This window comes from Dama dama, chromosome 4 (assembly GCF_033118175.1).
Source record: "Dama dama isolate Ldn47 chromosome 4, ASM3311817v1, whole genome shotgun sequence".
Classification (NCBI taxonomy): Eukaryota; Metazoa; Chordata; class Mammalia; order Artiodactyla; family Cervidae; genus Dama; species Dama dama.
The window spans coordinates 30886455-30902110 of record NC_083684.1 but is presented as its reverse complement, the minus strand read 5'-3'; the positions used below and the strand labels follow the sequence as shown (position 1 = coordinate 30902110).

Sequence of the window (15656 nt, the reverse complement as noted above, 5' to 3'; positions counted from 1 at the left end):
TCTGCAAAACACTTTCACACACTGTGTTATTTTACAAAAGAGACCCAAGGAGGTTAAGGAGGAGGAGATGGCAGGTAAGGGGCCTGGATAACCCGGGGACTCCCTTCAGTCAATTAAATAGACTCTTCTAACCTTTAGAAGTTCAAAGTACAACACTCCAGGGGGAGCAACCTCATTCAGACAGCTACACAGGATAGAACTGAAGAGTCTCAGTGGATCATTTCTGCCTCGATCTCCGACCCCAAACACAGGGAAACTGAGGTATCAGGTAGAACAAAAGCCTGATCGAAGAGTCACGTACGTACGGAGTGTCGGTGGGACGGACTTTCCCCCACTCCACCTGCACTATGTCCAGAAACGGCTGATTCCTATGTTTCAAAGTAAAAAGCCTGCCATTCCCGCTTCTCTCTATTTCCCACCCGGGCTTTCCTATGGCTTGGGGGGGGGGGGGGGGGGGAGGAGGGCGGGGGGAGGGGGATCTTCCTCCCGGAACCGCGCAGCAAATCCCCTCTCCCCAGGCTCTTACTCATTTTTCACATCGGGCCTCCGAGGTAGGGGAACCCGCTAGCTCTGGCTTCCAACTCCTAGCTTCTCGCTCTCTCTCAGGCGTTTCTTGACTCTAAGGCACGTCTAAGCCTCCCCAGGGATGGTCTTCTGCCACTCCTGCCACCTGAATTTCAAACTCCACAAAAGGAAACCCTCCCCAAGCATCCTCCTATCTGCCCTTCTATCCTGGCCACCCCCGAGGAGCACCACTATATATCAGGAGCCTCCCAGGAGCTACCTGCCTCTCACCTGGGCCCTTTTGGCCGCGGCCTCCGCAGAAGGGCGACCCTCAACCACCTCCTCGGTCAAGAAACCCCGAAAGCGAAAACACCCTCTTCCAGGGTCCTCTCCCGGCGCCTTCAGCACGGGCCTCGCTGGAGAACCTCCGAGCTGCTTTCTGGGCTCTGCCCAACGCCACCCGCTCCCAGCCCCCTCCTCAGAATCTCCCCCAGCCCAGTCCGGTCTCCCCGCCGCAGATTCAGGCGGCTGTTCCCCTCCCTCACGAACGTCCCCAGCCCTGGGACTCCCCCCGCTTCGCGTTCCTAGGGGCTTCCCGGCTGGGCTGCGGCACTGACTTTCTCCAGCTCTCGGGCGCACTCGAGGGAGGGGGCGGCGGCGGCTGCGGCGCGACTCCTTTGTGACAGGTCCAAGAGAGCGGTAAAGATGGACGCGAGGCCACGGCGCTGCCATTACGTGCTGGGCCCACCCCCGCTTCGTACCGCCCCGGCCCTCCCTCAGTCCCCTAGGAAACGCCCCTTCCTCGGTGGCAAGCCCTCTTCCTCACATCCAATCAGCTTTCAGGGACTACATCACGTGACAACACGACTCGGCCCGCCTTCCTGGAGGGAGCTGGCCAATCCCCTTGCTGACGTGTGAATGGCCCAATCAAGTCTCTCCCGCTAGCTTTCAAGGCACCGGATTTCCATCTGGTTCTCGGGAGGAAGGGAGGTACGGATTGGGTTACACCGCCGGAAGAGGGGCGGAACATTGTTGTGGCGGTGAGGAAAAGGAAGCCCTGAAGGGTAGAAAGAAATACCAAAGCAAAGGCTGTTTTCTTGCTTTCATTCTTTCTGTTTTTACTTTCCTTCTTTTTATTTTTTTTAAGAGCGAGCGGCGTTTGCGGTGGCAGTTTGGGGTGGGCGCCGCCGAGGTGAGGGGGTCTCGCCTCCCGCACGCTGGTAGGTGAGTGCGGCCTGGGCCTTGGCCAGGCAGCGATACCAGGGCGCCAGCGTCCTCGCTGAGGAGGTGGGGGGCTGCGTCTGACGTGAAGTTTAGGGCCAGGCCTGCCCCTAGTCTGCGCTCTCGCCCAGGGTTCTGAGTCACCAGAGACAGGGGCTTGTGGCGCCCAGCCTGAGGAAAGCCGAAGGAGCCCGCGGGAACGCCTCCAGGTCCTGTGGAGGAGGGTGCCGACACTTTCAAGCGGTCCTGGGGCTTTGGGTCTCTTGTCGGCTCCTCTCTACGTTTTCTGCCGGGTGGCAGGCTTCAAGCGAGCAGTGAGCTCTATCTCACAGGTCTTGGAACGGCTCCAGGCTACTCCGGAGATGTGGGGGTGCCTGCCTGGTTGCGAGTTTCTGAGTCACAGAATTAGTTTAGGATAGAAACATTAATTATGCTCCATGTACCAGTCTCTGTGCTCAGTGCACTTTCTTCTAAAGGAAGTCAAACTGGCGTGTTCGTCTTGCAGAAAACTTAACTGAGGGTTGAAGCGTCTTGAGAACTGCTGGCCCAGGTGAAAGCCAGCGCGCATCGCGGTAAAGGTGGAGACCTATTCCTTTTTAGCACTGGTTTCGAAACTAGCAAAAAACAAGAGCTTCTGTGGCCCTTTTAAAATACAGATTCTCGGACCCCCCCACCCCAGCTAGTCCGCCTCAAGTCTTAGGTGGGAACCAGAAAGTCAAGTGCAGGTCTGGCGGTCAGAATTCCCAGTGACCTCTTGTGTACCAGCGGTTGGATGATACTCGTTGATAATCCAGCTGTTTGCCTTATTGCTGTGTTAACAAGGACCCCGTAAAAAATGGTTTGGAAAGCACTGCTTCTGAACCCCGTGAAAGGAATTAGTGTGTAGTAGACTCCTTTTTGATACAAGGAATTGAGTAGAGACAAAGGCAGCTTTTACAGTCTTGCAAACAGATCTTGAGATGAACAGTTTATAAGGGTCTGAAAGCTGAGGCTGCCCAGTTATTTTGCTCAGCTGGGTCTTAATGCCTTTCCCTCATGGGGAAATTCTTCTTGGTTGTAACAATTATATCAATACCTTTTACCTGGTTAGCAGTCCTTCCCGTTTAAGAATCTTGCTTTTGTGATTAGAATCAAGCTGCTGCTTAAGAAATTGAAAACCATGTATCTGGTAAATGAAGTGATTTGAGCGCATGGTTCAGCTGTAGACTCAATTAGTGTAATTATATCTTCGTGGCAGGTAAATTAAGCAATTTCAGTGTGCTCACTATTGATCTCCTTTTGAACGTGCTTTGTCTTCATTCTCAAATACCACCTGTTTCGCTTTTTCTATAGCATGTGTTTTACAGTTTATTTCATCTTTGGTTTTCTGAATTTTCCTTATGATGTATGCAACTGTGGATTTGTTTCTGTTCAGTGTGTTTGGTGTCTATTACACTTCTAAATTTTTGGATTAGTGTCTTTCATAAGTTCTGTAAAATTCTTAGTCATTTATAATCATGTACTGTTTCTGCGCTGTTGTGTATCTTCCTTCTTTACAGATTTAATGTAGACCTTTCTCCCTCTCTTCTTTATGCCTTTTCCTCTTTTTACTTTTCTATACTACATTCTGCATAATTTCTTTTTTATGAATTCTCTCATGAGTTATTTCTAATCTGTTACTAAACTCATCTGTTGTGATTTAAATTAATTTATTGCATGTTTTAGTCACTGAAGTTCTGTTTTTTTCTTTTCAAATGTGCCATGCCACTCTCTTAATGGTTTCTTATGCTCCGCTGTTAATTTTGAGGCCTGGTTTTTATTTCTTTAAACATGGTAAGCATAATTGTTTTGTAATCCATATGTGTTAATTCCACTGTCTGGATGTCCTTTGGTCTGTTTATGTTTCCAATTATTCCTGCTTTTTTTCTTACCAGTTCACCTTTACCTGATGCTGTAGTTCTTTGGGGTACCAGATTAAGATGGAGAAAGAGGTAGTTATCAGACCCCACACACCTTACGTGGGCTCTCTGCTTTTGACTTTTGTTTCCCAAGGGTACCAAAACAGTAGCTTTCAAGATCAGAGAAATCCTCAGGACGAAAACCAGTTTGAATATTGGGCTCAGCTTCTGGTTTCCACCTTGTCTTGTGTTTTTGTCGAATTCTTTACTATCTTGTGGGCTTTTCTATTTGTTTAAGAATTATTTAAAAAAACTTTCAGTTTTATTTGTTGCAGAAGTGAGGGATTGGTCTCAATTACCTAGCCCGCTATTCCTGGAAATGGAAGCCCCCTTTGATTTTAGGAGTGAAATTTGTCTTTCAGGCAACCTTGAGTTAAAGGTTATTTTTCTTCACCTATCTAAAACTTCCACCACCTTTCACAGTGCCGTGTCCTTGTTGTTCAGTTGCCCAGTCATATCTGACTCTATATGACCCCTTGGACTACAGCACGCCAGGCTTCCCTGTCCTTCTCCATCTCCCAGAGCCTGCTCAAACTCATGTCCATTGAGTCGGTGTTGCCATCCAACTATCTCATCCTCTGTTGTCCCTTTCTCCTCCTGCCTTCAGTCTTTCCCAGCATCAGGGTCTTTTCCAGTGAGTTGGCTCTTCACATCAGCTGGCCAAAGTATTGGAGCAGTGTCGTAGCTGCTGTCAAAGTTAAGCTTCCCCAGTGCTTTTTTCTAGTCTTCATTTTCTGAACTCCTTAGTGCTTAATTTCTTTTCTCTTAGAGCATTTACCCTCATTCTCCATTTCCTTAAATTGCTCCTGTACTTAACCTTCTCTCTTCTTTTGAATTCAGATTCCTTATTGCTAAAAATTCAGTTTAGTACCTAGCACTGTGACTTGCACATATTGCTATTGCTGCTTGATTGTGTCCGAGTCTTTGCAACCCCATGGACTATAGCCCACCAGGATTCTCTGTCCACAGAATTTTCCAGGCAAGAATAGTGGAGTGGGTTGCCTTTTCCTACTCTAGGGAACCTTTTCTACCCAGGGATCGAACCCACATCTCCTGCAAGTCTTGCATTGGCAAGCGGATTCTTTACTACTGAGCCACCTGGGAAGCCCTGTCTTGCACATATGTTCCCTGTAAAGATTTACTTCAAAAATACAACTGAATGAGTGGGCCTTGTATGTTTGGTGTAGTGTAAAGTCCTTTATTTTTTTTTAGTTTGGTTTTGGAGAGGAGATCCATAAAGCTTGGAAGGTGGGGGTGAGAGAGAGTGTAATTTAGTGTGGGTTAGGTTCCAAAGTCCACCCAGATGGTAAAATAGTGTGTAATCAAAGCTATCCTCACAATAAACTGTGGAAAATTCTTAAAGAGACGGGAATACCAGACCACCTTACCTGCCTCCTGAGAAATCTGTATGCAGGTCAAGAAACAACAGTTAGAACTGGACATGGAACAACAGACTGGTTCCAAATCGGGAAAGAAATACGTCGTCAAGGCTGTATATTGTCAGCCTGCTTATTTAACTTACATGTAGAGAACATCATGCGAAATACCAGACTGGATGAGGTACAAGCTGGAATCAAGATTACAGGGAAAAATATCAGTAACCTCAAGATATGCAGATGATACTACCCTTATGGCAGGAAGCAAAAGAACTAAAGAGCCACTTGATGAAAGAGGAGAGTGAAAAAGTTGGCTTAAAACTCAACATTCAGAAAACTAAGATCATGGCATCCTGTCCCATTACTTTGTGTCTAATAGATGGGGAAACAATGAGAGACTATTTTGGGGGGCTCCAAAATCACTGCAGAGGGTGACTGCAGCCGTGAAATTAAAAGACGCTTGCCTGTTGGAAGAAAAGTTATGAGCAACCTAGACAGCATATTAATTATTTTGCCAACAAAGCAAAATTATTTTGTTTTGCCAGCAAGACAAAATTATTTTGCTGTCTAGTCAAGTCTATGGTTTTTCCAGTAGTCATGTATGGATGTGAGAGTTGGACTATAAAGAAAGCTGAGTGCCGAAGAATTGATGCTTTTGAACTGTGGTGTTGGAGAAGACTCTTGAGAGTCCCTTGGACTGCAAGGAGATCCATCCTGTCCATTGTAAAGGAAATGAGTCCTGAATATTCACTGGAAGGACTGATGCTGAAGCTGAAACTCCAATACTTTGGCCACCTGATGTGAAGAACTGACTCATTGGAAAAGACCCTGATGCTGGGAAAAATTGAGGGTGGAAGGAGAAGTGGACGACGGAGGTTGAGATGGTTGGATGGCATCACTGACTCAATGTACATGGGTTTGAGTAAACTCTGGGAGTTGGTGATGGACAAGGAAGCCTGGTGTGCTGCAGTCCATGGGGTCACAAAGAGTCAGACGTGACTGAGGGACTGGACTGAACTGAAAGTCAGCCCAGATGGTAAAATAATATGTAGCCAAAGCTATCCTCGGAAATCTATTAGGGAGGCACCATGTTGGGTATACGTATACCAGTGTAGCAAAATTCCAACATGACTAGATTTTTCTCCAGCTTTGAAACAGATGCTATTTTTTTCCTTTGAGTTTTAGATAAAGTAGTTGGTTTGCATTTAAGAATCACTGTGTGTAAAAAATATAGCTCATATTAGAGTTACATACAGTGAGGGGGAAATACTTACATTCTAAGAGGCACGGATGAGTTGGGGAGTTGAGAATCAGCTAAGGGAACCAATATTTAAATTGTTATCTTTTTTTCTTCCAGTGGATCTATCACTAGATAAATTCAAGGTAAATGAGCATATGATGAAACTGTTCTTATGCTGTGGAAAGATACATTGCTTGTGTTTTCTAGATGTCTTGCAAAAAGAGGTTACTTCAAATTGCTGTTTATAGTAAACATTCTACATGTGAATTGCATTTGCTAATGCTGTGCTGTCATTTTTAGATTTTTTTAGTCCTCTTTGCTAGTGGAGTAGGTTAAATAAGCCTCAGTGTTAGAAGAGTGACTGAGAATTACTTTGTAGTAATAAGTGCTAACAGACTGTTCTGTTAGTAGTTGTCATGCTCTGAAGTTTTATAGGGAAAGTTGGCTTGATTTAAGTTACTGTAGTTTGATAGAAGTGCCTTCTGGCCAGAAAGCAGTCTTTTCTAGAATGATTTTTAGTTTGCCAAATTCCTCTTAGTTTCTGTCCTACATTTTAAAATCTCACGTGACTTGAACATCAGGATAATGTTGGAAGAGCAGTGCTTAAGTATATTTACTAACAGAAAAAACATGGATTGGCCTATTGTTTTTGCTCCCATTGGGGAAGTCTTAGAACATTGTGACACAGAGATCTGATCTGCCCTGGTGTATTTTTACAAGTACAATGTATCTAATGTTAGAAATTAGGAGGCTATGGTGGCCAGTGATGTAAACACTTAAGTAGTCTGCCAAAACAAAATTCAAATCCAGAGGAAACCAGATCTCATTTACTTGCATCATGGCACGAGCTAAATGGAATAATTTTCATGTCAGCAATGGCAATTATCTTGGGAGCAGCAATGTAAGTTTTGTTTTTTGAAACTTATATAGCATGTTGTGCATAAACCCATTCTGTCTCACCAATCTGGAAATTAAATACTACAATCTCCAGTACAAACACAGTAGTGCAGTGTTTAACATTTACTTCAGCTTGAAATATAAGAACATTGTTTCTTTGGCTGTCAAGCAAATTTGAAAATTTGCATCAGTTTGAAACTTTTAAGTTGGGACAAAGTGACTTTGGTATGGTTTTGGATTTTCATGAATTCTCTATTTGAAGAACTTATATAATCCTTTAAAAAAATACTGTTTAATTTGATAATTGAACTTGAATCACCATAAAAAAGTGCTATGAGAGTAAAGAAAAGTTGGCACAGTTATTCTTTCTAAAATTAAACACAGTAAGGACAAAATAAGCATTCTCAATGTAAATCTTCGTCCCTAAATGAATTTTTATCATTAGATTTCCAGACCCCTGGACTTTGTTTATTTGTGTTTTGTTTTTAATTATTCTAACCAAAGAGGAAAATAAGAGACTTGTGAAAATTTAGGTAAGTTGTAGGAATTAGAAATAAACACTTTAGTTTCTGATTTCTCTGCTTCTGGAAGAAGGTAAATAAGTTGAGGGTAGAAATCACCTTTCTGTTGCAAAATAAACAGCTAATGAATGTTGGACTCCAGAGAAAAATGTTTTGTGCAAGAAATTTTTAGTATGAGAGCTTTTTTTTTTTTAGTTAGCTGAAATTAAAGGAAAGTAGCAAGAGTTATTCTTGAAGCTGTCAGTTATCTAATATAGTAAGGTGATGTAATCTTTGGTCCTGTGTTTCCTATTGCACAAGTTGTGTGATGTTTGAATAAAATTCCCTATGGGACAAAGACACGTTAGTGAATACTTGTTTGATGACTATTATTTTCTATAATTTACATTGGACAGTATCTAAGAATATGTATGTGAGAGCATTCCTCTCTGCTTAAATTCTTCAAATTCTCTCCCTGGTTGCTTTATCCAGTAAGTATTTCTTATATACTTAATATATGCCAGACACTGTGCTAATAAGCACTGTGGATACAAAGAGCTGTTGGAATAGTCGTAAGTGATAAAACACAATAAATAAATGCTATAGTAGACTTAGAAATAGCTGGAATAGGGGCCAGAGGAGAAACAGAGAGACTAATAGAATGCTCTTAGAGTAGTTTATGCAAGATGAGGCCCTGAAAAGAAGACATTAGAAAGGAAAGGATGAATTAAAGAGAGATCATTGTGAAGTGGAAACAACAGAACTTGGTGACTAGTGGGATGTAAGGGAATAAGGAAAAAGGAGTCTTAAGTATATGCCCAGGTTTTCAGCTTGGGAAACGGGGTTGATCCCTATTTGTTCTCTTCATTACTGCCTCTTAGCTGTACCGTTTGGTAATTCATTATATACACTGTTATCTGTTAGGAACTAGTACAAGAGTACTAGCTCTTTAACGTTTATTTTCTGTATGTAACCCAATAGAATTTGCACAATGCTGGACACAGACATAGTTAAGCAGTGAGCATAATGTTGAGTTTATTTAAATTGAATTAATAATAAAACAAAAGAACTACAGTAAAGGGGAATTATAGAATTACCAAATACATATACATGGAAGCTTTTCCTGATTTCCCTCAGTTTCATCTGATCCCTTTCCCACTTCACTTGTCATGGTTGTTTATGTCACTGATTTATTTCTCCTACACTCCTTGAGCACAGGGTAGTATATTTCTCTCACTCCCATAACCAGAGCTCAGCATAGCTCTTTGCAATAATGACAGACCTTTTAAAGCATTTTTAAGTAGGTCCCAAACACTGTGCTAAGTGCTTTACATGAATTATCTAGTTTATCTCACAGAAACTTTATGTTGTGCAGTACTCTCTTAATCTCCATTGATGAGTATAATCTGTGGATTAGGAAACTAAGGCTTAGATGAGTTAAATGACTTCCCCAAAATCATAAAACTTACAAGCATCTGAACCAAGGTCTCTTGATCTCAGAATCTATAATCATCATTACCTGTTCTCCCTCCTGTAGGGAGACTGCAACAGAAGGTATCTGTTATATGTTGGTTGAATTAGATTAAGTTGTCATGAAAAGTGTCTGAAGTTAAGCTAGCTTCTTGGCAGTACTTATTGATAGGGAAGTTTTGAATATTTCTGGAGAAGGAATATTCTGAATATTATCTAGCATACTGAGGAGTATGACCACTTGTTCATAAACATTTTCTGTCCTTTGACCTCTCCAAATATAGAAAATTCATTAACCAGAGGGCCACTGGTGGCATTGCAGGCAAGAAGGGAATAGTAGTTGAAGTGCCAGGGAATAAGGACCTATAGGAGATGTTCAAATTGAAGAAAGAGATGGTGGAAGCAGTCTGTGTTTAGTGTTGGTCCTTTTAAATTCACAGAAATCTAATTAGGCATGGCCATCTAGTTTTGTTTTGGGAATGAGGGAATGTCGGGATTATGTTAGGTTTAAAGAACAGATTTTTACAAGTGCTCCTTAGTTTTGACAGTGTGACTTTTCTCAGGAAGCCAACCCATTGAGAGAATTAGAATTTTTTTCTGTCAAATTATAAACCCATTGTCTTTAAATTTCCTTTTTAAAACGTGCTTCTGCCTAGTTTTCTTTTTCATTAACCAACCGTGATTCTTGATTTAGTCCTTCATGTGAAAGATGGGGAAATAGCACAGGCCAAACTCTTTGGGTAAAAGTTCAGTTCTAACACTTGAGGAAAAAAATGAGAAGGAGAGTAACAATGTCTTGGAATCCCATAAATTTGTCTTTTTCCAAAAGTAATTGATAAATGTTGGGAAAATTCTTATTCTCTAAGAATTTCTGTTTCAAATTCAAACCTTTGTTTACATGTATTTTAAAGGCTCTGACCCTTGAGTTTCAGGGATTTTTTTTAAAGTCAAGTGAATTCTTTTTTAAAGTCAGATTCATTTTTTTTTAAGTTAAATGAGTTCTTCTTTATCCAAAAACTCAACAGGCTGTGAAAATTAAATAGATGGCTTTACTTCCTTAGTTTTGCATTATAAGAATAAATCTTGAGTCTGAATTCTTATTTAGATGGAAGCATGTAAGATTCAAGGTTTTTGTTTTGACCTGTAAGAAGAGTTCTTTCAGTATTTATATATTTTTTATTTTTTCAAGTGTAACGAGTAAAGAGATGGATTCAATGGCATGCCAGTTGTATTACATATCCTAATATTGCTTTCCCAGGTTTAAATCCTAGCAGTTTAAGTTCACTGTTTTGAGACAGTTTTTTCATGTTTTTATAAGATTAAAGGAACTAGGAATGTTTGACCTAGAAAAGTGACAAATTAGGAGGAAAATGGGAGTTTTCAAACAACTGAAGCATTGTTGTGGTGAAAAAGGGATTTGGCTTCTTTTGTGTAGTCCCAGTGGATTCAACCCATGTGTACAATTTATAGGAAGAGAGATTTCAGTTCAGTTTAAGGAATAACTATCGTGCTAGTCATATCTGCTCAGAGAGAGAGTCAGCTGCCTGAAGGGAGTACAGTTTTAAAGTGTGGGTTGGATGAAAATCTCCTGGGTATGAATGGTGGGTTCTGTTGCCAGATGGAGAATTGTTTGAGGTGGGATGTGAGGACCCATCACATTCAGAATTACTTCCCAGTAAATAAGGGTGAGAGGAAGAAACCAGACAGCCAATATAGGATGAGGAAGGAGAGCTACAGCTGAGAAAGAGGACAGTGAGGGTCTAAATTGTCTCTCCCATCCATTAGAGTTCTACATCTTTGATGTTTTCTCTGCCAGAAACATTTAAGAAAATGTTGGCTCTTGTTCCGTAAGAGGTCATTCTGCAAAACTTTAGGAATTTTTGGCATGGTCACAGAGATGGAACAATTCTCTCTCTGTAATAGGCCCTTGGCTGGAGACATCGAGTAATGCTAAGTCAGAAATGTCCAGGGTTGTGAGCTTTAGGTAGGAGCAACAACTTGTGTCCATTGATTTGGTTTTGTTTCTAGTAAATTTAAAAATTTTCTGTGTTGTTACAATGAACTGAACTTCAACAGTAGGATTTAGGCAAAGACTATTCTTTTGTTCTGCATGTTTGGATTTATTTCCTCCGTTTCCATTTTCGTCTTCGCTAGAGGAAGATGTTCCATGAACATTCTCAGCACTGGAATTTGATATAAGAAGAAAGCTGAAATTGACATGTCCTTCTTAAGGAAGATCCCTGGTTTCTGGGGAGGGGTATGATTAAGTGGGTAAGAGTATGAATTTTTGCTCTCAGCTGATTCTCAGCTCCACCATTCACCACCTTAGAATTATTCCAGGTCCTCTTACTGACTTTGTAGATAAACATAGATGTTGATAAAACTACATAATACATTAAAAAAATGTAATCCTGTGCTTTTGTCAATGACTTATGAGTTAAACTACTTGAGGATTTCTCAGTTCAAGGCTGAAGGAAGTTTTGAGGTAGTCTGTTGCTTGGGGGAGACAGAGTTCAATTTCCTTGTTTCTCTTCAGAATTTTAATTACAGTTCTCACTTGAAATATTTTGTTTGTTTGTTTTTTTTTTTTTTTTTCTTTTTTTTTTTTTTATTATTATTTTTTTTTCCAGTGGGTTTTGTCATACATTGATATGAATCAGCCATGGATTTACATGTATTCCCAATCCCGATCCCCCCTCCCACCTCCCTCTCCACCCGATTCCTCTGGGTCTTCCCAGTGCACCAGGCCGGAGCACTTGTCACGTGCATCCCACCTGGGCTGGTGATCTGTTTCACCATAGATAGTATACATGCTGTTCTTTTGAAATATCCCACCCTCACATTCTCCCACAAAGTTCAAAAGTCTGTTCTGTATTTCTGTGTCTCTTTTTCTGTTCTGCATATAGGGTTATCGTTATCACCTTTCTAAATTCCATATACATGTGTCAGTATGCTGTAATGTTCTTTATCTTTCTGGCTTACTTCACTCTGTATAAGGGGCTCCAGCTTCATCCATCTCATTAGGACTGGTTCAAATGAATTCTTTTTAATGGCTGAGTAATATTCCATGGTGTATATGTACCACAGCTTCCTTATCCATTCATCTGCTGATGGGCATCTAGGTTGCTTCCATGTCCTGGCTATTATAAACAGTGCTGCGATGAACATTGGGGTGCACGTGTCTCTTTCAGATCTGGTTTCCTCAGTGTGTATGCCCAGAAGTGGGATTGCTGGGTCATATGGCAGTTCTATGTCCAGTTTTTTAAGAAATCTCCACACTGTTTTCCATAGCGGCTGTACTAGTTTGCATTCCCACCAAACAAACAGTGTAAGAGGGTTCCCTTTTCTCCACACCCTCTCCAGCATTTATTGCTTGTAGACTTTTGGATAGCAGCCATCCTGACTGGCGTGTAATGGTACCTCATTGTGGTTTTGATTTGCATTTCTCTAATAATGAGTGATGTTGAGCATCTTTTCATGTGTTTGTTAGCCATCTGTATGTCTTCTTTGGAGAAATGTCTGTTTAGTTCTTTGGCCCATTTTTTGATTGGGTCATTTATTTTTCTGGAATTGAGCTTCAGGAGTTGCTTGTATATTTTTGAGATTAATCCTTTTTCTGTTTCTTCATTTGCTATTATTTTCTCCCAATCTGAGGGCTGTCTTTTCACCTTACTTATAGTTTCCTTTGTAGTGCAAAAGCTTTTAAGTTTCATTAGGTCCCATTTGTTTAGTTTTGCTTTTATTTCCAATATTCTGGGAGGTGGGTCATAGAGGATCTTGCTTTGATTTATGTCGGAGAGTGTTTTGCCTATGTTCTCCTCTAGGAGTTTTATAGTTTCTGGTCTTACATTTAGATCTTTAATCCATTTTGAGTTTATTTTTGTGTATGGTGTTAGAAAGTGTTCTAGTTTCATTCTTTTACAAGTGGTTGACCAGTTTTCCCAGCACCACTTGTTAAAGAGGTTGTCTTTTTTCCATTGTATATCCTTGCCTCCTTTGTCAAAGATAAGGTGTCCATAGGTTCGTGGATTTATCTCTGGGCTTTCTATTCTGTTCCATTGATCTATATTTCTGTCTTTGTGCCAGTACCATACTGTCTTGATGACTGTAAAGTTGCAGGATATAAAATTAACACACAGAAATCCCTTGCATTCCTATATACTAACAATGAAAAAACAGACAGAGAAATTAAGGAAACAATACCATTCACCATTGCAACAAAAAGAATAAAATACTTAGGAGTATATCTACCCAAAGAAACAAAGGACCTATACATAGAAAACTATAAAACACTGATGAAAGAAATCAAAGAGGACACAAACAGATGGAGAAACATACCGTGTTCATGGATTGGAAGAATTAATATTGTCAAAATGGCTATTCTACCCAAAGCAGTCTATAGATTCAATGCAATCCCTATCAAGCTACCAACGGTATTTTTCAGAGAACTAGACCAAAGAATTTCACAATTTGTATGGAAATACAAAAAACCTCGAATAGCCAAAGTAATCTTGAGAAAGAAGAATGGAACTGGAGGAATCAACCTGCCTGACTTCAGACTCTGTTTGTTTGTTTTTTAGACTGTTCCATTATGGATGGAGGGGATGACGGTAACCTTGTTATCAAAAAGAGGTTTGTATCTGAGGCAGAGCTAGATGAACGGCGCAAAAGGAGACAAGAAGAATGGGAAAAAGTTCGAAAACCTGAAGATCCAGAAGGTATATAGGCTCACAGATCTTTAATCCTCACAACCCTGCAGGCTATTAACATCACTTTAGAGTAGAAGAACTGAGGCTGAGGGGGTGAAGGGACCTATGTGAGGTCTCCGTAGCTGGGAGCAGACCAGGATCTGTGCCTCCACGCCCTTTCCACTCTACCACACTCTATTCCAAAGGATTCCACTGGTCTTCTAGCTACTCAGGTGGATCCAGGGTCTGAATAGCTGAGAGTGCTGCTACCATGCAGGGCTTGTTTTGGGTGGATCCCTCACCCAGTTAGCTGTCTCAGTCCATGGGCCCTGTTCACACTCACAGTTGGCTTTGAGAACTGCTGGCTCCTGTCTGAGGTCTAGAGGGAAGCTGTGAACTTTGTACTATTTTTGTGTTATCTTTGCCCTCAGATCATGCAGAAACTTGACTTTATCTTTAAATCCTTTGTGATTCCAAAATAATATGAATGGATTGTAAAGTATGTATTTTCTCCCCCTCCCTTTTCTTTCAGAATGCCCAGAGGAGGTTTATGACCCTCGGTCTCTGTATGAAAGGCTACAGGAACAGAAAGACAGGAAGCAGCAGGAGTATGAAGAACAGTTCAAATTCAGTAAGCTTCAGAAAAAACAGCATCTGAGGGACTCTCCAGGGCCTTTTTGGTGCACTTTTGCCTTGTGCAACACTTTTTCTAACCAGAAATTGTCTTGATTGTCTAGTCTCCAGGTGCTCATTTGGTGGAAAAGAGACAGCTTTCTACCATCTAGACCACATTGAACATTTTTGCTTAGAACTCAGTATACCCATTTTAATTCTATGCTAACATCTAGTAATGGGAGAGATGCTTTGATTTTATGCCATGTTATCTATCCAAAAGCTTTGGTGTTTACAAGTTCTTTCTAGAAGATTAGAAATCCCCTGAACAATCTGCTGTTTATTAAAAAACAGGACAAGGAAAAATCTTGACTATATCTTCCCTTTAGCCTGCTTTAAATGTTCCTTGTTTAATTATTTCCTCAGAAAACATGGTAAGAGGCTTAGACGAAGATGAGACCAACTTCCTTGATGAGGTTTCTCGGCAGCAAGAACTAATAGAAAAACAGCGAAGAGAAGAAGAACTGAAAGAACTGAAGGAATACAGAATATCCTTTGTACTTTGCTAGGAATCTGTAAGGTGTCAGTTTCTCATCAACATCTATGCATTTCAGTTTTTTCATTATAGAATGGGGGTCTTCTGCCTAGTCATCTTTAAGTTCCCTTTCAACTCTAATGTTCCTGTGATGCTGAATAACTGGCAGCAATATGTAGTTATGTTGCGTGCAAGAGTCTGTTGCAATCAAAAGTCCAGATCCTTTAGGATTAACTAAAGGCCTAAATCCTAATGGTCAGTACCACAGTATTCTTGCCTTGTGAGATTAGACTCTGAAACAGATGGGCGATGCAGTAAACCTCATCCAGGGGAGAAACTGGCTTCTAGGTTTTTTAAAGGAAATTTTTAGCAACCCTCCTGTGTCCTCAGACCTTCCCTACAGATACAGCCTGGTCTGTCTCCATAGAGGGGTAGGGAAAGCAGTCAAGAGGACTTTGCTTTGGCTCACTGTTATCTTTCTGGCATCCACTTGCATGTCTTACTAGGCATCCCAAATGTAACTTGGCTGAATCAAAATTCTCAGTTCCATGCCTCACTACTCCTACCTTCACTATACTACCTTCCTCCAAATCTCTTCTTTTTCTGGTATCTGCCAGACTACCTCCAAAATGTATTCCAAATCTTCCAGCTCTTACTGCCACTGCAGTCGTCGTAG

General features: G+C 41.2%; 2 protein-coding genes across 7 annotated transcripts in view; one reads left to right on the top strand and one right to left on the bottom strand.

Moving 5' to 3' along the window:
• RSPRY1 (ring finger and SPRY domain containing 1) overlaps positions 1-1277 on the bottom strand; it is a 35613-nt gene extending 34336 nt beyond the window's left edge. Inside the window, exon 1 of the mRNA XM_061138566.1 lies at positions 1122-1277. The gene's annotated coding sequence lies outside the window, so the exon portion shown is untranslated. The remainder of the gene's footprint in view (positions 1-1121) is intronic.
• The window catches only part of PSME3IP1 (proteasome activator subunit 3 interacting protein 1), a 38235-nt gene continuing 22852 nt past the window's right edge, over positions 274-15656 (top strand). The window contains exons 1-4 of one of the 6 annotated variants that reach the window (XM_061138574.1): positions 274-297; positions 13726-13863; positions 14366-14464; positions 14872-14994. In XM_061138574.1, the coding sequence (XP_060994557.1) occupies positions 13737-13863; positions 14366-14464; positions 14872-14994 (349 nt within the window). In that variant the 5' untranslated portion in view covers positions 274-297; positions 13726-13736. The other 5 variants (XM_061138575.1, XM_061138573.1, XM_061138571.1 and 2 more) reach the window with 5 other exon arrangements.